Source organism: Oncorhynchus clarkii, chromosome 20 (genome assembly GCF_045791955.1).
Source record: "Oncorhynchus clarkii lewisi isolate Uvic-CL-2024 chromosome 20, UVic_Ocla_1.0, whole genome shotgun sequence".
Lineage (NCBI taxonomy): Eukaryota > Metazoa > Chordata > Actinopteri > Salmoniformes > Salmonidae > Oncorhynchus > Oncorhynchus clarkii.
In genome coordinates, this window is record NC_092166.1 from 58,908,747 (window position 1) to 58,930,902 (window position 22,156).

At 43.7% G+C, this 22,156-nt stretch overlaps 1 protein-coding gene across 12 annotated transcripts in view; it reads left to right on the plus strand.

The window, feature by feature from the left end:
* The window catches only part of LOC139376619 (calcium/calmodulin-dependent protein kinase type II subunit gamma-like), a 40,399-nt gene extending 18,984 nt beyond the window's left edge, over positions 1-21,415 (plus strand). Inside the window, exons 7-23 of one of the 12 annotated variants that reach the window (XM_071119398.1) lie at positions 5,551-5,653; positions 6,242-6,325; positions 6,847-6,941; positions 7,331-7,453; positions 8,106-8,189; positions 9,257-9,299; positions 10,850-10,909; positions 13,293-13,333; positions 13,545-13,628; positions 14,007-14,045; positions 14,140-14,185; positions 14,408-14,491; positions 16,491-16,640; positions 16,965-17,040; positions 17,137-17,231; positions 18,817-19,053; positions 19,168-20,634. In XM_071119398.1, coding sequence (XP_070975499.1) covers positions 5,551-5,653; positions 6,242-6,325; positions 6,847-6,941; positions 7,331-7,453; positions 8,106-8,189; positions 9,257-9,299; positions 10,850-10,909; positions 13,293-13,333; positions 13,545-13,628; positions 14,007-14,045; positions 14,140-14,185; positions 14,408-14,491; positions 16,491-16,640; positions 16,965-17,040; positions 17,137-17,231; positions 18,817-19,049 — 1,440 coding nt within the window. In that variant the 3' untranslated portion in view covers positions 19,050-19,053; positions 19,168-20,634. Of the gene's footprint in view, positions 1-5,550; positions 5,654-6,241; positions 6,326-6,846; positions 6,942-7,330; positions 7,454-8,105; positions 8,190-9,256; positions 9,300-10,849; positions 10,910-13,292; positions 13,334-13,544; positions 13,629-14,006; positions 14,046-14,139; positions 14,186-14,407; positions 14,492-16,490; positions 16,641-16,964; positions 17,041-17,136; positions 17,232-18,816; positions 19,054-19,167 lie in introns of all 12 variants that reach the window. The other 11 variants (XM_071119402.1, XM_071119399.1, XM_071119400.1 and 8 more) reach the window with 11 other exon arrangements.
* The last annotated feature ends 741 nt before the right edge of the window (positions 21,416-22,156 follow it).

The following is a 22,156-nucleotide window of genomic DNA, read 5'->3' on the forward strand; positions in this document are numbered from 1 at the left end:
GCATAAATTATAATGTTCTCTCTCTGCGTGAAGGGTGATAGAAACCATCTGCATTGTGAATTCACTGTGCTTGGAGAGTGAGTGCAACCTTGTGGTGTACTCTCTCCAATTTTGGAGTTTTTTTTAATTTTTTTATCCTCCCCCTCCCCCCTTTCTGCCATTTGGCAGTACGTTCAACTGCAGACCACAGGTAACCACGCCAGCCCAAGACTTCCACATCTGGTTAATCAGCTTCTTGGCAAAAGGATAAATGCTCACTAACAAAGATGTAAACAACCGGCCTCACAACCGCAGACTACATGTAGATGAGCAGTTTGCCAATGTCAGAGTTGTGATCAGAGTGCCCCATGGTGGGGTTATGGTATGGGCAGGCATAAGCTATGGACAACCAACACAATGCACAGAAATACCATGAGATTCTGAGGCATATTGTGAAGCACAGCTATCTGTATTCCCAGTTGTGAAATCCAAAGATATGGGCCTAATTAATTTAATTCGATTGATTTCCTCATATGAACGTTAACTCAGTAAAATCAATTAAATTGTTGTATGTTGCCTTTTTATATTTTTGTTCAGTGTGTATTTGTGTGTGTGTGTGTGTGTGTGTATATATATGACAGCTTGAATCGCTCTACTGAGGTTAGCTGTATTACCTATTGTGTGCTGTCTGCTTCGTTGGCCTTTTTTCCTGAGTGGGCTTTTACTGCAGTCCTTTACACACACACGCATGCGCATGCAGTCTGCAGTGCTGTCTAAATGACTCTCAAGTGGTTTCTATGGCTACCACCATATGTCAATATATGGCTGCAGAGATAATTGTAGGAGAGATGGAGACCCACACACTTTCAAATGTGGACAATTCCAAAACGGCTTAAAGGAAAAATCCACTCAAAGGGCTCTATATTTGGTTGGCGTTAAAGGGGCGCTGGTGTCAAAACGCACGTTAGTTTACAATTTCATCATGTAAAATCAGGCGTTTTCCAGCCCTAACGCCAGGTTTGGCAATTTTACATCAGCCCGCTTCAGCTCAGCTGGAAAAACATGATCTCAAGTGATAATTTCAGGCAGCACTGATAGCAATATTTAAGACTAACCAAAAGCGGGTTTTAGTGATAACTCAGCTGGTTATGGCATGGATTCAGCCGTGACACACACTGCCCATATGTGCATGAAACGAGTAGCCTAAAGTGCTTTTGGTGCACGTTTACTTCGTATTTAGAAACATAAAAACAAATGTTTTCCTACTTTTTCTTTCATTCTAAAACCAAGCATGGCCTCCCCTCTCGATGAAGGCTTCTTTATTTGTCTGCCGAATGCCAAGTAGTCAAGACTGTCGATTAACAGTTTGACTCCTGAGACCGCTTGGAAATAGATCTTCATCACCAAAGCTTTATTAAAATATCAAGTTTGAGAGGAGTACAACGGTGAGCTGACATTCCCTTTTTTTTAAATCTATGTATTGTAGGCAGGCCCACATTTATTTTAGGCATCCAGGTAAAAAAAATGTACGTGCATTACACCCTCTCCATGATGTAGACTATGTGTCCATGCCCACCGTGAAACGAGAGATGAGAACCTGAATACCGGTGAACCTCGTATTTAGAAGTTACCTGTAAAAAAAAATATATATATATATATATATATATATGTTTTTTTTAATTGCTTGTTTTCATATGTAAAACACCCAAGACTTGCCCTAGGCCTGCTATGGCAAAGGCTGGTTCAACAGCAATGTGTATTTTTAACATGTTTGTTTGTTTAAAAAAAAATGTATTGCTTGTTTTTCATTAAATTTGTATTACAATCCAACTTAGAATGATTCACCTTCATGGCGACAATGTCCGTGGCACGCTTGCAATGCCACTGCTGGAGATTGTGTGAATGTGATCTGATCTGTGAAATGGTTCTGATTTATGTTCATAAAACACAGGCCTATTTGGGAAATGTAAAGGTGAGTGGACATTCTCCCTTTCTCTTCATATTGGATCTTTGTCCAGCTCCTGTGAAAAGTTTGGATGTGCGTAAAACCCTCCATAGTCTGTGTTTTAATATTCTATGCCCACGGGGAGAAATGATGGTGCCTGTAAGTGTGACACAGGCTTTTTTTAAAAACAAGTTGTTGTGTTGTTTTTACATGTAACCTTTTATTTAACTAGGCAAGTCAGTTAACAAATTCTTATTTACAATGATGGACTACAGGGCAACAGATGGTTTACTGCCTTGTTCAGGGGCAGAATGACAGGTTTTTACCTTGTCGGCTCGGGGATTTGATCCAGCAACATTTCGGTTACTGGCCCAACGTTCTAAGTAATTGCATGGCTTCAATTCCATTCACACTGATATAGGGGCCTACTGTAAATTCCATTCACACTGATATAGGGGCCTACTGTAAATTACATTCACACTGATATAGGGGCCTACTGTAAATTACATTCACACTGATATAGGGGCCTACTGTAAATTACATTCACACTGATATAGGGGCCTACTGTATATTACATTCACACTGATATAGGGGCCTACTGTAAATTACATTCACACTGATATAGGGGCCTACTGTAAATTACATTCACACTGATATAGGGGCCTACTGTATATTACATTCACACTGATATAGGGGCCTACTGTAAATTACATTCACACTGATATAGGGGCCTACTGTAAATTACATTCACACTGATATAGGGGCCTACTGTAAATTACATTCACACTGATATAGGGGCCTACTGTATATTACATTCACACTGATATAGGGGCCTACTGTAAATTACATTCACACTGATATAGGGGCCTACTGTAAATTACATTCACACTGATATAGGGGCCTACTGTAAATTACATTCACACTGATATAGGGGCCTACTGTAAATTACATTCACACTGATATAGGGGCCTACTGTCAATTGCATTCACACTGATATAGGGGCCTACTGTAAATTGCATTCACACTGATATAGGGGCCTACTGTAAATTGCATCATGGCTGAACAAATAATTTGAAACAAATTTGGGGCGGCAGGTGTGGTTATGTGGACTACAAATGTTCAAGTTAACGTATTTAGCAAAGATAGGTCTACATTTTATTTTGTTTCTGTAAGCCATTTCACAAACTTAAACTAACATTGGAGTTGATTCTAAGGCAATGCATAAAATACCGTAAATATACAATTTGAAGCAAACAGATATTTCGCCGTGAAGCACGTTCTGATTGGCAAGTGAGGGCTAAGCCTCGACTTGTTTGTTCATGAAAACCCAGCCCTTTCACGCTAATGCTAGCAAGTGCCAGTGGTGAAAAAAGTACCCAATTGTGATACTTGAGTAAAAGTATAGATACCATAATAGAAAGTCACCCAGTAAAATACTACTTGAGTAAAAGTATTTGGAGGGAGGGAGAGAATCTCATGCCACTGTATATAGACTTTCTTTTTGTTCTATTGTGTAATTGACTACGCTTGTTTTATTCCATGTAACTCTGTTGTTTGTGTCACACTGCTTTGCTTTATCTTGGCCAGGTCACAGTTGTAAATGATGGTTCTCAACTAGCTTACCTGGTTAAATAAAGGTGAAATAATTTTTTTACAAATTTTAAAAAATCTCTCTCATATCTCAAAAGTATAAATCACTTCAAATTCCTTTTATCAAGCAAAGCAGACCGCACCATTTTATTGTTTAAAACATTTCCGGATAGGCAGGGGCACTCTCCAACACTGACATCATTTACAAATGCATTTGTGTTTAGTGAGTCTGCCAGATCAGATGCAGTAGTGATGAAAGGGGATGTTCTCTTGGTAAGTGTGTGAATTGGACCATTTTTCTGTCCTGCTATGCATTCAGAATGTAACAAGTACTTTTGGGTGTCAAGGAAAATGTATAGAGTAAAAAGTACTTTATTTTCTTTAGGAATGTAGTGAAGTAAAATTTGTCAAACCCACCTTCAGTAAAAATACCCTAAAGTACTACTTAAGCACTTTACACCACGGGCAAGTGTGCCGATTTTAATTGTGGTAGTGAAAATGGCACAAATATTTCTTACACACCCCTGAACCTACAGTGCTACCGCTTGTGCTTAGAATTACCATTGCATTAGTTTTGGGGCTCTATTTAACAAACTTATCTTTGGTATTTTGTTCATTAGTCCAAAAAATGTTTTGCATGTCGGCAGGGAAGTTTTCAAATATATTGGACTTTCAAGAAGCAAAGTGTCACCGGCCGGCCTCATGATGTAAAATACAGGGGTCAGCAAGCCGCGGCTCTTCAACATCCCCCTTGCGACTCCCTGGCTATTTATTTACTGAACATAAAATATAAACACAACATGTAAAGTGTTGGTCCCAATATCCCCAAAAGGTACCATACGAACACAAGCGTAATTTCTCTCAAGTTTGTACGCAAATTTGTTTACATCCCTGTTAGTGAACTTTTCTCATTTGCCAAGATAATCTATCCACTTGATAGGTGAGGCATATCAAGAATTTGATTAAACAGCATGATCATTATACAGATGCACCTTGTGCTGAGGACAATAAAAGGCCACTCTGAAATTAGCAGTTTTGTCATACAACACAATGCCACAGATGTCTCAAGTTTTTGGGGAGTGTGCTGTTGCCAGAGAATTGAATGTTAATTTCTCTACCATAAGCTCTACCATAGAGAATTTGGCAGTACGCTCTACCGGCCTCACAACCGCAGACCACACGTAACCATGCCAGCCAAAGACAGCCAGATTCTTGGCAAAGGATAAATGCTCACTAAAGAAGATGTAAACAAATTTATGCACAACATTTGTGAAGCGCTTAGTTCATATGGAATGTTTTTGATATCTTTTATTTCTGCATGTGAAACATGGGACAAGTTGCATTTTATTTTTGTTCAGTGTAGTTAAAGCAGTATAATAAATATTGAGGACAATCAAACCTTCTGTTTCCATTATAATACTTGTGTATGTGTGTCGTTATTCAATTTCTTGCAGAGCGTTATGCGAATAATTCAATTAATCACTGCAGAACAATATTTCCTTTGTTGGTAGTTTAATTATTATTATTTTTAAATCAATGTATGTTCACAAGATTAAATTCTCCCTGCAACTTCACCAGTCAGATGCTACAACTGCTCTGTGACCCTGAATGCTAGATTTCGTGGTAATGTGATCCGACCGATATCCGTGGTGCTGAATATCATATATTGCCACTATTGCACATGCAAAGGACAAACATGTATTGTGCGGCAACCTCAACACTTGTCGCTTCCAGTCATTAAAGTTTGACCCCTGACCTAGTACAATGTAAGGCCTTGTTTAGGTAGCTACATAAGAGAATCAAAAACTTAATACTCCTCTCCCTCCTTCATTTCTCTCTCTTTTTTTTTTCTCTCCCAACTGAATTGAATAATAATCTTTATTGACAGGATATGGATGTATAAATGTTGGCAAAGCCAAAGAGTTCGAAGCACATTTAGGGTTTACATATAGACCAATGCATCTCTGTCCCTCTCCACCCCCCCCCCCCCCCCCCCTTTACACACAAACAAACACACTTTCTCTCCACCCCTTCAGCCTGAAAACCTGTTGCTGGCCAGTAAGATGAAGGGCGCAGCGGTGAAGTTGGCAGACTTTGGCCTGGCCATTGAGGTGCAGGGAGACCAACAGGCATGGTTCGGTAAGACCGCGCGCACACACACTCTTTATGGACAGTGTTTTGTCATAAACACACACTGAGTGTACCAAACGTTATGAACTCTCTCCATGACAGACTGACCAGGTGAAAGCTATGATCCCTTATTGATTTCACTTTTTTAAATCTACTTCAATAAATGTAGGGGAGGAGACGGGTTAAAGAAGGATTTTTTTTGAGCCTTGAGACAATTGAGACCTGGATTGTGTGTGTGCCATTCAGAGGGTGAATGGGCAAGACAAAAGATTGAAGTGCCTTTGAACGGGGTATGGTAGTAGGTGCCAGGCCCACCGGTTTGTGTCAAGAACTGCTGCGGTGTTGTTGTTTTTTTCCATGCTCAACAGTTTCCCCGTGTGCATCAAGAATGGTCCACCACCCAAAGTACATCCAGCCAACTTGACACAACTGTGGGAAGCATTGGAGTCAATATGTGCAAGCATCCCTGTGGAACACTTTCGACACCTTATATAGTCCATGCCCTGACGAATTGAGGCTGTTCAGAAGGCAAAGGGAGGGGTGGGTACATTTTGAGTAACCTTCATCAGACCTAAGTCTTCTTTTTCTGCCTGGCAGGTTTCGCGGGCACCCCTGGCTACCTGTCCCCTGAGGTCCTGAGGAAGGACCCCTATGGCAAGCCTGTGGACATATGGGCCTGTGGTGAGCCTTTAACCTCTAACTGTAGGTGAAGAACAAATAGACGTGTTGGCTGACAACGTCACGAAAATGATGCGCGCACATCGATGGGGCCTGAAGCCTGCTTTTTGATTCTGAACAGTCAGATACTGTAGCTAGCAACAATGACAAGAATCTGCCATGGGGGGAATCGTAGGTGGCTCGTTTAAGCTAGCTTTATCATGTTACTGATACAATGTCTTGTTTTTAGGTGTTTTTGACTGATTTTTATGTCAATACTAATGTGACAAAAAAAATCGCTAGCTATCCAACAACTGTTATGGTGTATTTGCGACAAGTGCTCGTTGTGCAACTATGTTTTCAATAAACATTTGGAGACAAAATAGAAGTTGCATGTCAACAGTCTAAGCCATCCCTGTCTGTTTTGACCCATAGTTACGCACGCATCTAAAGCTGGGCTATGGTGCAGAGATCATACATCTTACACCAGTTTTTACAGAAAATCTAACTGCTCTCTTTCTCTCGGTCTCTCTCAACCGCTCCAGGTGTTATTCTGTATATCTTGTTGGTTGGCTATCCTCCATTCTGGGATGAAGACCAACACAAACTCTACCAGCAGATCAAGGCTGGGGCCTATGATGTGAGTCGGTTTGTGTAGGGTACAGTGTAGAGGTTGGCTGCACAGCTGGTGACTTTTTAATAGTGTCCGATGGAGAGCTGCACCTCAGCTATTGATCCCGTCAGCCTCCTGACGCATTGCAGAGGGGGGTGTGTGTGTGTGTGTGTGTGCGTGCAAGGGGTTATCCTCTCCTTGTCTCTAGTATTCCGGTTACACAGTTAATGAAGACTGGTACTGAGATTTAACATGGCAGACATTCATATACACACACATTTTATGCGTCTTAGCGTTCTGGGTTATAGGAAGACATTGTTTACATGATATGAAACATGAAGAAGTACATTTGTGTTGCGTACATAATGCAAATGCTGGTCTCTGTATTTCTGTTCCTTTTCCTGCCTCATCTCTAGTTTCCCTCTCCCGAATGGGACACTGTTACGCCAGAGGCTAAGAACCTGATTAACCAGATGTTAACTATTAACCCTTCCAAGAGAATCACTGCTGATCAGGCTCTCAAACACCCATGGATCTGCGTAAGTACACACACAAACCTGTATATGGCAACACCAAATCACATTCGCCTCACATACTGCTTTGTGTATTGTGTATAGGGTTTTATTGTAGTTAACTTTCAAAGTTCACCTGTACTACCAATATTGTTTAAACTTTTATGGAGTTTTATCACATGACGTCTAGTGCCCTTTTTTGGGTACTTCAGATTATCACAGGTGTCTGTAATTATGTCTGGCACTCTGTGGCCTCATCACGTTTAAAATAATCAAATAAGATGCTTTTAGAAATTAAACGGAATGATAAAGATGTAAATGTGTCGGCATGAAATGTCCTTTATTGTACCATGTCTGTCTTTTGTAAATGATTTGGCTTCAAACTGGTGGCAGTTGTCAGTCAGAGTTAATTGAAAATAATGTCATTGTTGATTAGATGCTTTTTTTTTCTTTCAGTAATTAGGTTATTTTCTCTTGAACCATATGGCCTATTAGAAAACCATGGATAATATGGGCACAGATATAAAAACCTAATACTATATGTTAATACATTTTTCATAAATCTTCAGCTATACATTTCCAAAATTGTCGTAGACTATTATAAATTCCGCTAACTTTGGTAAATGACCGGTAGTTTTGCAACCCTAATTGTGTAATACTTCTCTGTCCCCTCCTATAGCAACGTTCCACCGTGGCGTCTATGATCCACAGACAGGAGACAGTGGAATGTCTGCGCAAGTTCAACGCTCGGAGGAAGCTCAAGGTACACTACTGCTACTGACCCCTACACGTCTCTTTTTCCTGCTTTTCTTTCGCTACCTCCACCCCTTATACTGTTCCTCCTCTTCTTCCCTACACCTCTCCACCTCTTTTCTCATCTCTATTCCTTCTTTATTCACACTCATCCTCCTGCTCCCTATATACCTCTCCCCCTAGACCACATAATTTTCTCCTTATTACCCCCCCTAGACCACATCCCCTTTCTCCTCATTACCCCCCCAGACCACATCCCCCTTTTTCTCCTCATTGCCCCCCAGACCACACCCACCCTTTTCTCCTCATTACCCCCCCAGACCACATCCCCCTTTTTCTCCTCATTACCCCCCCTAGACCACATCCCCCTTTTCTCCACATTACCCCCCCTAGACCACATCCCCCTTTTTCTCCTCATTACCATCCTAGACCACATCCTCCTTTTTCTCCTCATTACCCCCCCTAGACCACATCCTCCTTTCTCCTCATTACCCCCCTTAGACCACATCCTCCTTTCTCCTCATTACCCCCCCTAGACCACATCCCCCTTTTCTCCACATTACCCCCCCTAGACCACATCCCCCTTTTTCTCCTCATTACCCCCCCAGACCACATCCCCCTTTTTCTCCTCATTACCCCCCCTAGACCACATCCCCCTTTTCTCCTCATTACCATCCTAGACCACATCCTCCTTTTTCTCCTCATTACCCCCCCTAGACCACATCCTCCTTTCTCCTCATTACCCCCCCTAGACCACATCCTCCTTTCTCCTCATTACCCCCCCCTAGACCACATCCTCCTTTCTCCTCATTACCCCCCCCTAGACCACATCCTCCTTTCTCCTCATTACCCCCCCTAGACCACATCCTCCTTTCTCCTCATTACCCCCCCTAGACCACATCCTCCTTTCTCCTCATTACCCCCCCCAGACCACATCCTCCTTTCTCCTCATTAACCCCCCCCCCCAGATCACATCCTCCTTTCTCCTTTTCTCCTCATTAACCCCCTCTTTTTAACTGCCCTTTACATATCATCTGTCTTTAATACTCATCTCTCCTGTCTGTCTTTCTCTCCTAGGGAGCGATCCTCACCACCATGCTGGTGTCCAGAACCTTCTCAGGTGGGTGTGTCTCCTCCCTCGCTCCAGTTAGAGTGAGGGGGGAGGACAGATGGAGCTCTACTCCCTCCTTCCCTCTCCTCCTCGGTGGAGTCCACCTAATGTAGGTTTTTAGGCCGAGTGTGTGTGTGTGAGTGAGTACTCAAAGAAGTGTGTGTTCAGGACACATGTTCTGAAGGAGAGGAAGAGATGAAAGGAGCTCCTCTGCAAGTTCTGAGCAGGATGTCATAAGGTGTCAGTGCACCGAGGTGCTAGAAGGAGGTCATTGATTCTAGAATTGCAGACTGTTTTCTAGATTCTAGAATTCCAGCAGTACTGAGTTTTAGATTCTGTGTGTTCTGTATCTGTCTCTAACGTACCTCTCTCTCCCCTTGTCGGCTCTGGAGTGTGTGCGTGAGCGGTTTACTCAGGAGTGGTGGATGTCTGTGTGGTGTCACAAAGGGCACTATTTTAAAGGCTCTACTTTCACTCTTCTGCTACTTAAGATGATTAGGAATATAGGCCATCAGTCCCCGATTCAAACGTTTAAGATTAGACTGCATCGTTCCGCGGACTCCAAATGAAGCATGCATCGGTCAGAAAAAAAACGATTCTTGTGTTACGCATTTCTTTCTCATATTAGTTTATTTCTGCCTTCTGAAAATACCTCCTATTTTATGACACCTGATGTGTCATCTCCTTCTGTGGAACTAAGCATGTAACTGCATTGACAGTCATTGATTTTACAAGTCATTTTGCGTGCCGAACAAGCCCAGGCAATGTCAGTGACCTAGTCAAACTGTGCCCAGCTTCGCACGGTAGGCGGCCTGTTCCTGATCTTGCACATCTACGCGGCACCTTCAGCATTCAAATGCTGAAATGGCTTGCCTGATATTAGGCTTTATTAGTTATGTGACAACCTTTTGTAATTTATCTGTGCGCTGTTAAAAGTAAGCCACCGGAGACTCATCTGGCCATAGGCTACCTGTTGAACGGGGCTTACAATAGATTTTATTTTGATTGTTCAGGTTCATCATCAGCAATAGTTTTGGTAGTTTGGTTTAAACAATCAGTGTTTCTGGTCGTTTTTAGATATACTGGGTGAAGGTGATGATTTCGATAAGAAGTCCTCAATCACTTCGAGGCGCTGCACGGCAAAAGCGGGAGGCGAAAAGCAGCTCACCAGACTTCAAATGGTCAAAAGCATTTGATTTTGAGATGAGGGTGGAATCCAAAGATGACTTATATAGTGATAGCTCATTCGTAAACTAATATTGATGCATTACTAGCTCAAACACTTAATCTGCAAAAATGGCAAGTTTAATTAGAGGGTGATGGTTATTTCAGAACCAAAGAATTGTCTTGAAATGGAAAGATGCTCATCCCTAGGGTGAAGACCTGGCCTTAAGGGAATAGGATTTTTGTGTCCTAAATGGCATCCTACTCCTCATATAGTGCACTACTTTTGGCTACTATATGGACAATAGGGTGTCATTTGAGATTGGTCACTGTATTGGGTTAGGCCAGCCCAGATTTGAATAGCTCCTCCCAACCTGAGTATTTCTGTCCAATAGTGGGCCGGCAGCATGCCAACCCTGCTGCTGTGTCCTCCACCGCCTCGCTGGCCCAGGAAGGTACGTCACAGAGACACGCCCTCTTACTTCCTCTACACACGCTTCCTGTCTAAGTCCCTCCCACTTCATTCTACAAGGGAGCACCATGTGCTTTTTTTTTTTTACTTCTAAAGAGGAGCACCAGGTTATCTGGACTCTTTATTTCCTGAATGCAGCTCACGTTAGCCTGAAACACATACACACTCATGTGAGACCATATGGATGTTTTTAAGGATGGCGCTAATACCATGGACACACAGGCTAAACACATCTAACTCTACACATTCTGTCAACAATACCACTTAGCCTCATGTCAACATCAGAAATCATCAAATTCATTAGCCTTACCATATCAACCCCCCTCCCCACCCTCCTCCTTTGGTTACGGCCATGAGGGGGTTGAGGGAGGTGGGGGGCGTGTATCTGTGGCGACTGACTGACTGGGGGATGGACAGGAGCAGGGGAGGCATGCTGCCATCGTCTGACCTGGGTAAAGAGGGGGGAGAGTGGGTGGACTAAGGTCAGCGATCCCATGCGGACTAGGAAACGGTATAATGTTTCTGGAAGGGTTGGATAGGTGCAAGCAACATAGCAAATTCCACCCAGCCCATCAGGCAAATTGGAGCTACTACCATATTATTTACACCTATCAGATCCTTTCAGATCTACACAAGTGTCTCTAGGAAGTAGGGTAATAGTAGTATTGACCCAATAACAAGGGTGGGGGAGTTAGTCTCCCCTGAGCATGCGATTGATGCTCTGGTTCTGCATGAGGATGGTTGACAGAGCTATACGCTAGAACCCTCCAATCACAGGTCTCTCCTCTGAGTGGACCAATCGCCTGCCAGTAAGTCCTGAAGACGGTTGACATCATCACCCTATGAAAGGCATCTGCAGCTTAGCCTCCCTGCGATTTCACTGCTTTCCCCTCCACTGTGTATGGCTGAGGCAGACTTTGCTCTCTGCTTATGACCCTCCGTCTTACCCAGTCACATCGTCACACTGTAGCCCAGATGAATTACAGTGTGAACAATGTTGCCTTGCTGCATGTGGACTTGTATTCCCTATACAATCCGTTTCCCTTCCATTCTCTACTCCCTGAAGTGTGCACTCGTTCACTTTCCCTCCCAGAGGTAAAAGGATTGGTATGAGTGCACACTTGGGACACTTACAAGTTACTTCCTGTCTTCCTTGAAATAGCCACTGATCTGAGGTGACTGGACAGAGGAAAGGGAAGATGTTAGACAATGGCCATGTTCTAGTTAATTGCATTGCAAATGCCTGTCTGCCAGATCTCAGGTTTTTAACATGTCAGCTAATCTGATGCCCGACTGTGAGGATTTGGCATGCAGCCATTGGTTGATGCAATGCACCATTGCAATGTAGTTGGCCTGTGACGTGACCGATATGTCCGATGAAGATGTTGGAACGGGGACAATGCTTGCCCGCCCTGTGGGTAGCTGGGTAGAAGACGTGGCAGGTGTCAAAGGTTAACCAATCAAGGCCCAGCTCTGTTTTGCTGTTTGCTGAATGGAAGCTATGCACCTTTGGAACCGTTGTTGATGTGGATGCTGCATGGCTGGTCCACTGCGTGTTCCAGCTGTTCCGCTGTGTGATATAAAGTGCATGGCATGGAACAGCTCTGATCAAGGCTGCAACCCCAAGTCGGAGCAGCTGTCTGCTCCGCCCCGCCGCTCCGATAGGGCGCAAGACTGTTCCCTGTCGATACTGCCACACAGTAAGAACACACACACCAGCAGTGCACGAACCACCACCGACAACTGATGCCTGCTGCCTAAAACATGTCTCCCACCCTCCCTCCCTCTCCTTGTTTCTCTCACTCTGATAATGCACCACTGAGACTTCTCTTTCCATCTATTTTCTTCGCCCTCTCTCCCACTTGTTAACGGAAGGTAAGGAAACCCAAGAGATTGCATGCATCCCAGAATTGCGTGCGTGTGTGTCAGTAATACTTAAAAAGCAGTTGGGACAGCAGCAAAGTGAAATGCTTTAGATGAGACCGGAGTGAGATGACTGACTGGAGCCTCCTAAAGGAAATCAATAGTTTACAGTAAGGTGACTAAACATCCGCCTCTTCTATAGCACGCTCATTCTCCCTGAAGTGTGCGCTTGTTCCCTCCCCTTCGTGGAATAGAATGCCTCTGGTGTCTGGAATATGGTGGGGATGCTCCCTTTAGTCCATGTTCACACCAATCCAATGCTTTTAAGTCCCTGAAAGGGTAGTTAAGTGCACACTGCCGGCAGAAGGCGTAGAGAAATCAGACTGCGGTCTAGGAGTGGTTGATGCTTGACTTGGACCAGGTTGGATGCATGTGAGGGAAGTGACTGGAGAGATGTTTGAAGTCCAGTGCAACTCTCTTATGTTGTATTCCCCTCTTTACAGCATGCAAAAGTTTACTGAACAAGAAGGCGGACGCTGCTAAGGTAATGGGTGAAATCTGATGTCATGTAGCTGTCACACACACTCCCTCTTCCTCTCTCTCTCTCTCTCTCTTTGGCTGACAGGGCTAGTGAAGAGATTGTTTGATTACTTGATTTAGAGGACAATTAAAGGCTGTTGTATTTATAGAGGTAAATGAAAGAGAAATGAAGAAAGATATTACTCTCTTCAGTTTGTTAATTTTGTGTGTCTCAGCCCACGACCAACAACAACAGTAAGAACAGCATCGTGAGCGCTATAAATGCCATGAAGGACAACAGCATGGCTGCCTCACAGATGGTACAGAACCTTAACCACCTCTCATCCCATGTTCCCCTCCTCCTAGTTCCCTAACCTTCTAGCACCCTAGCCTGCTCTCCTCCCTCCGTTACCCTCATTGTATCTCTCTTCCTAGCACCCTAACCTCCTAGCACCTTAAAGTCCATACTCCCTTCCTAGCCCCCTAACTCGGCCCCCTAACCTCCATTCTCTTCCTAGTGGTCTTTTGTCTCTGTTGGCTGGAGTCTTAAGATTGTTTCATGTTTGACCCTTCACAAACCTCTAACCCCTTCCCATACCGGCCTACATCTTAATATCAACTCGAACCCTAACCCCCAGGCACTTATACAGACCTGGGTGTGTAACCAGATTTGTAACTCTATGCTCCTCTTCTACCAGGAATCTCAAAATACAGTGGTTGCTACTGATGGGATCAAGGTGAGGGTGTTTGTGTGCAGAGTTAGGTTAACAACATATGAATAAGGCTCACTATGTGTTATTAACCCCCCCCCCCCCCCCCCTCTCTCTCTAGGGTTCTACAGAGAGTTGCAACACAAATGAGGATGAGGATATGAAAGGTAGGGAAATTACACTTATCTATCTTCTCCGCTTGCTTGCTCTTCTCTCTCTCCTTTTGCTTTGTTCTCTCTCTGTGATCTAACCATAGTTTCTGATAGATCTTCCTGTGCTCTATAGCTAGCAGTGTGTGTGTGTGTGTGTGTGTGACTCACCTGTGTATATGTGTGTACGTGTGTGCCTACGTGTTTGTGCATTATTTGCGTGTGTGGGTTCTAATCTAGGGGACAGCGTTGTGATGATGAGTCAGGGCAGTGCTACAGAGGAGATGCCCTCCCTTCTGACCTCGTCTGACAACTCGCCTGCCAGTAAGTGTTTTTCACGGCAACCACAACTTTTCGGGGATGTCCCTGACAAAGACCCCACTCTTCCTGACCTTTGTGCCTCTTTTCCGCTGTGTGTCTTCTGACCTGTGTGTGTGTGTGTGTGTATCCCTCTTTTTTTCTGAGCCTTCAACATTGGGAATCTCTCCTGTACCCCACTTTTTTTTTTTTTTTTTGCTGAATCCCAAACCATTCCCTTCCCCTTCCTCTCACCCCTCTGCCTTCCATTTGCACATTCACACTTGCCTACACCACATGCACAAGTGCTCCAAAGCTGAGTAGTTTTTCCACTATAGTCATTTAGAAAATAAAAACCTGCCGAGTCACTCTTATCTTAAAAAGCGTGACAAGTTACAACAAGTGACATATCTTCCGTAGATTTTCACCAGATTGTCAGAGAGAACTCCATTGGTAACTACCTAGCTAGCTTGTAATCCTTAGAAGTGTAGCCAGCCCTATGATAATAATTGTTAGTAGTGATGGGGAGAATCAGTACAGTTACATATCGCAATATTATTTTTGCATGATATATCGATGTTTGACTTTGGTGTTTTTCATCCTATAGCTTGTTTTCTTTTTTAAATCTTTTTGAATAGTGGGCCAACATGTTTTCATCACTTATTTCTCTGACTGATCAGAACTGGTTTTCTCATGGCTCTCTTGTCTCTCTGCAGCAGCCATATAGTGAGCATTATATTTAGAACTTCAAATTGCTAAAATTAAATCGCAGTATCGAATCGTAGTACATATCATATTGGCACCGAAGTCACTTGATAATATTGTATCGTGAGGTCCCTGGCAATTCCCAGCCCTAGTTGTCAGCTAAGAAACTGTAACGTTAGCATAAAAATGTTTGGGGTTAAGATGGAATTGGCTGATGTCATTGAGATGAACAGATTCAAATGAAACTCGATTTTCAGATGAGTTTCAAATGAAAATAACAATTACATTTATGCATTTTGGAGTAGATTTTCCTTTTTCTTTTTTTGTCAGCTGAAGTAACCTTCTCAGTCGTTCAACAAAAATAATCCCGGACCGCCCTAGGAAGCCCCCCCCCCCCCCCAATGACTGCTGTGAACCACTGCTGCTGAAATCAATCCTTGGGGAAACACTGCTCAGGGAGTGAGAATTATTGAGGATTTAGGGGCTAATTTGACCCTTAAGATGGACACTTCATGCAAAATAATAGAGGTGTCCCTAATCATGTCACTTGCATTTGTTTGCGTCCCATTTCAAGGCTTGGCACGTGACAATGTAATACCTCCCAAATGAAGTATTTTACTGTTACTGAAGTTTATATCTTGTAAAACGACAAGGGGAATTTATATGTATTTATTAATGCTTGATTATTATTTAAATGTAAAACATGAATTGCATCATTTAAGTCATGAGTGTGTCCGGAAGTTGATGGGTTTATTGGATTTCTCACCACTCTGAAAGTCACCCTCGCGTGTTAACAAAGGGCCCTCTGAGCGAGTTGGTTGGGGCGAGGGGCTGGTTTGATATTCAGTCTCTACTCTTATTTCTCATCTTCTCCTCTCTCGTCATCCTCCGGTGTTCTAGTGTTATCCTTCTCTCTTTTCATCTTCCTCCCACAGTGTTGCTCTTCCCCCCTCACAACGCTGCTCTCCTATTGGCCAGTGCTCGTGCAAGCGCTGAACCAATGGCAGGCATCGGTTCTGCTTCTCAAAGTGCTGCTTGGACATTCGTCCTTTGTGTATTGTCAGTTTTCATAGAGAAGTGTGTTTCTGCACTGTGATAGAGTATAATAGAGTGAAGTGGAGTAGAATGAAGGGACATGTAGTTTAATATCACGATCTAGTCAGTAAATTTCTTAATCAGCTGAGCTTCTCAGAGCCCCCCCCCCCACCCAACAGGCTGTCTGTTTCAATGTCTTAGCGAACTAACATCATTCATTACTGTTCATGTGTGCACGCGTCTGACTGCGTACGTGTGTGTGTTGACCGTGCGTTGTGTGTTCCAGCTGTTCCTCTGCATGATGTAAAGCGCATGGCGTGGAACAGCTCCGATCAAGGCTCCAACCCCGAGTCGGGGCACGCTCAATCTGCTTCCCCTGCTGCTCTGCTAGGGAGCAACACTGTCCCTGTCACAGTCAATACCACCACACAGCACAGTAAGAATACACACCAAGGGAGAGACACAGTTACATGCGCTCATACAAGGAAGATACTGTATGCACACCACATAGAACAGACACACAAACCCATGACAGAGTTGGAGCACCCACTAGTATGGAGTTGTCCATTGTTAGCTGTCAGAGAGAGAAAAGGGAGAGAGTGGAATACATAGAAAGAGTGAGGGAAGACCGTACAGCTATAGTGGAGGGTGAGTAGTGAAGTTGTTCCTATTTAGCTAAATCGCTGAACTTCCATCTCTCTTCTCCCATTTTTGTTCTCTTTCCCCCCCCCCCCCTTTCTCCCCCTCTCTCTCCCTCTAGCTCGTAAGCAGGAGATCATCAAGATAACTGAACAGCTGATTGAAGCTGTGAACAATGGAGACTTTGAGGCCTACACGTGAGTACAGCTATGTTGTTTCACACGTCTGACTACTGAATTACTAGCGTTAGTCTCTTTCTCTCTCTCTCGCTCGCTCTTCTCCTCCCCCATCAGGAGGATCTGTGATCCAGGTCTGACCTCCTTTGAGCCTGAAGCTCTGGGGAACCTGGTGGAGGGCATGGACTTCCACAAGTTCTACTTTGAAAACCGTGAGTCTCTCTCTCTCTTTTGTTCTGTCACACACAGTGCATTTGGAAAGTTTTCAGACCCTTTGACTTCTTCCTCATTCTGTTACATTACAGCCTTATTCTAAAACGGATTAAATCATTTTTTCCCCTCATCAATCTACGCACAATACCTCATAATGAAAAAGTCGAAAACAGGTTTTTAGAAAAAAATATTTAAACGGATGCCTTATTTACATGAGTATTCAGACCCTTTGCTATTAGACTCGAAATTGAGCTCAGGTGCATTATGTTTTCATTGATCATCCTGGTATGTTTCTACAACTTGGTTGGGGTCCACCTGTGGTCAATTAATTTCACATGATTTGGAAAGGCACACACCTGTCTCTATAAGGTCCCACAGTTGACAGTGCATGTCAGAGCAAAAACCAAGCCATGAGGTCGAAATAATTGTCAGTAGAGCTCTGAGACAGGATTGGGTCGGGGTACAGATCTAGGGAAGGGTAAAAACTATTTCTGCAGTATTAAAGGTCCCAAGAACACAGTGGCCTCCATTCTTAAAAGGAAGCAGTTTGGAACCACCAAGACTCTTCCTAGAGCTGGCTGCCCAGCCAAACTGAGCAATCTGGGGAGTAGGACCTTGGTCAGGGAGCTGACCAAGAACCTGATGGTCACTCTGACAGAGATTGAGAATTCCTCTGTGAAGATAGGAGAACCTTCCAGAAGGACAACCATCTCTACAGCACTCCTCAGTAAAATGCACATGATGGCCTTCTTGGAGATGCCCAAAGGCAAAGGACTCTGACCATGAGAAAAAATATTCTCTGGTCTGATGAAACCAACATTGAACTATTTGGCCTGAATGCTAAGCTTGTCTGGAGGAAACCTGGCACCATCCCTACAGTGAAGTGTGGTGGCAGCATCATGCTGTGGGGATGTTTCTCAGCAGCAGGGACTGGGAGACGAGTCGGGATCGAGTTAAAGATGAACGGAGCAAAGTACAGAGATCCTTGATGAAAACCTGCTCCAGAGCGCTCAGGACCTGACTGGGGCGTAGGTTCACCTTCAAACAGGACAACGACCCTAAGCACACAGCCAAGACAACGCTGGAGTGGCTTCGGGACAAGTCTCTGAATTTCCTTGAGTGGCCCAGCCAAAGCCCGGACTTAAACCCCATCATACATCTCCGGAGAGACCAGAAAATAGCTGTATAGCGACGCCTCATCCAACCTGACAGCTTGAGAGGATCTGCAGAGAAGAATGTCAGAAACTTCCCAAATACAGGTGTCCCAAGCTTGTAGCGTCATACCCAAGAAGACTCTAGGCTGTAATCACTGCCGAAGGTGCTTCAAAGTACTTATTTAAATATTATATTTCAGCAAAACATTTACACAAACCTTGTTTTGCTTTGTCGTTATGGGGCATTGTGTGTGGATTGAGGGGTAAGAAATGATTTAATCAATTTTAGAATAAGGCTGTAACCTGACAAAATGTGAAAGTCAAGGGGTCTGAATAATTTCCGAATGCACTGTACATGCAAACACACTTCCATACAACGAATGAGTTCAGCAGAAAGATCCAAACATGTTTTATCTTTGTGTTCCTACAGTGCTGAGTAAGAACAGTAAGCCGGTCCACACCACCCTGCTGAACCCCCACGTTCACCTGATTGGAGAGGAGGCTGCCTGCATCGCCTACATCCGCCTCACGCAATTCGTCGACGGTCAGGGACGCCCCCGCTCCAGCCAATCGGAGGAGACCAGGGTGTGGCATCGCCGTGACAGCAAGTGGCTCAATGTCCACTTCCACTGCTCTGGGGCTCCGGCCGCACCGCTGCAGTGAACTGGTACACACACACACACACACACACACACACACACACTTACTTACTTACACACTTACACACTTACTTTAGAACATTCAAAGGGTTAAAAGTTCTCGCTCTCTCGCTTTCTCTCAGGTGTCCAAACGCTCCAGGCTATTGGAGTGTGAGTTTTGGGGCGTGTTTTCGGCGTGTGTTTTGGGGGCATGTCCTCTTTGTGGGTTGACCAATGCCAGGAGCCCGGCCGGGCAAGACTGTACCCTCTCCACAACACCAACCAATCCAGTCTCTCCTTTGATCCGCTGGGGGCCGGCCAAGTGTGGATTCCGCCCCTGTGGGATGATGCATGCATCTGACGGCCAATAGGAGGGCTCGTCCTTTGACCTCTGACCCCTCCCACCCGGCAGCCATTTTGTCTCCCGTCCATGGCCGCCATTTTGAGAAGAGGAGCGGGGAGGAACGGGTTCATGAACTTGTGATGACAGTTATGAGAATGAGTATACAGTGTAATATATGACTAGTACAAGATAACACCCAACCCTAACAAGCATTTATATATACGATGAGAGGAGAGTGTGTGATGGTAGTAGATGACATGTTGGAAAAAAATTATCTCCGGAGCAGGAATTGCTCTCTTTCAAAGAGAATGTAAATGGAGAAATCCCAAGCAGAATTCTATATGGAAGGACAGTTGTTTCAATCAGAAATATGTAAGAACCTGATGCGAGAAACTTGATATCAAAAGGTGAAGCACCAAAGTGTAGAACTTTAGGCCTTGTACGAGTTTGTTTTTTTTGTGTTTTTTTTTTTTTTAAGAGAAGGTAGTGGTGCATTCGAGAGCACTGTTTCTGTTGTGTTTTTAGCCTTGTGTTTATGTTGCGTTTCTGTGGACTGAGTCTCATGTAGTCAATTTTAAGCGACTTGAGTTAAAAAAAAAAAAAAAGTTTTGTGAAAGTGAACCTGCAGTATGTACCTGCTGTCTGTTTTATCGTTCTGCAGTGGGAGATGGCAAAGGCATCTGCATTTTAAATGTTTTCCTTCTTCCTCTCCCCCTTGTCCTTTTTTTTGTATTTCTAAGACTCCTTTTTTTTTGTCCCTCCATTCTCTGTTTCTCACTCCCACCCCCTGGCTGTGTTTACATGGCGTGTGTGTGTGATTGTACATAGCATGTACGTGTGTCTAGGAGTCACTCAGAGTGCATGACAAAGGGGTGGAAACTTGTCTAACACACATGTCCATGTTACTGACACCATTTTGACAACCTCTGACCTCCACACACACACACACATGGATACCAACACATACACCTCCCAAATTCTTATTTCAACCTGATGTCCTGAGCTGTCAATCTCATAATATCCTGTGTAAATACACACTGTGGCGTCAGGTTTTGTAACCGATCTTCACCACTGCAGTGCCCACGGTGAAACCCTGGCACTGTTGTTCGTGTTTTCGTCCCATCATTAGTAACTGTCTCTCCCTCTGTTTGAGCAGTCTGTTTATCTGTGTGAATGTGTGTCTCTGAGTGTGTGTGTGTTTATATATGTGTGTGTCTCTGTTTGTTGGTTTGGGTTTTCTTGACAGTAAAAAAAAAATGTTACTCTGCTTTTTGGAAAGTTCTGCATTCTATACATGCGCACACACTAAAGTTAGGCCAACTATTAAACTGATCAGACTAGCTGGTTCGAATATAACAGGGATGGAAGGGACTGAATTCAGATCAGTTGTTGAAAATATAAATCTGTTACACACACACACACACAGGAGGAAATGGAGGGTAAACGAGGAGACAACTGAATTTTTATTGATTACCAGTAAATACATTTTATTTCACTCAGACAGTGGGATTTTAGTCCTTATATTGCCCATTCAGGTGGAGAGAAGTGTTCAGAGATCAGAGAAGTATTTATGGAGTTAAACCAGAGAGCAATGTATGCATGTTTCAGTTTAAGCATCTCCACCGTGCACCTACCTGAACTAGGACGGAGGATAAGGGTATATATTAACTATCATATTTGCATATTTTGAAATGAAGAAAAATGAAAAACTCTGCCTCCGTCCAGCATATTAAATAGGTGACAGATAATAAAAGAAAAAAAAATACTATTTAATTACAAAAAGGATTGAGGAGCCTTGGCTTGTTATGAAGCTCATTGTCAGTACTCTCCCTGCGTTGTGATGTTAACCTGTCGGGCTGCGCTTTCTTTCCCCAGCAGTCGTTGGATGCTGGAGTTTTTTTGCATGATCATGATGTACGGTAAATTAAAACCATGAATTGAGGACGATCAAATGTTTGTCTAATTGTTAGTAGGTCCTTTATCATAGCTTTGTTATTCTTCAAAACTTGGATCTTGAAAGTATTTAATAAAAATACTATTTCAGCACAGTTTTGTCTCGGTGTCTCTTTTAACGTAAAACTAGGGGCTAGATGATATCAGGCCTGCGCTAGCCGCCACCCACACAGCGGATATTTTGGACATGTCGGAGGTGGATCTGCGTTAGAGCTGTAAAATCCACAAGCGCCTCCTAGCATTGGTTTTTCGCGGAAACTGCCATTGGATTCAACGAAACCACCCAATTTCATAATCCGACAAAATCCAATGCAGTGGCCTTAATTTGTGCAGCTGCATTACAAATTCAAAAACGGAATTGTATGATGTTCTGTTGTCTACACCTCGATTAGACTGATAGGCTATACATCCAAATGTACATGAAAGCATGCAGAAGTCTCCAATTTCTATCTCTGTTTTGAACTTCTAACTGTAGGGATAATAAGGGAGTGGTTTGTGGCGTGAGCAGCCACTCGCCTATTTGTCAGCTCATACCGCAGTTATACTTCCAAAACATTCACTATGTGGATGTCTGCTAACGATTTTTAAGGCTTGATCTGATTAAATCAAGGCCTAGGTGTTCCAATGTCCTGCGAACCCTAAGAATGCATGCCCAGTAGATTGCCTCAAAGTAGTGTGCTAGGGAGGGCGTAGTGTCTGCTGGTTTTTCCTTTCAATTAAGACAGAGACAATAATTAGTGACCGTCATTCATCAATCAAGTACAAGGGAAGAGCGAAACCCAGCAGACACTCGGCCTTCTGTGGAATGAGTTTGACATGTGCCCTAAAGCTATTGA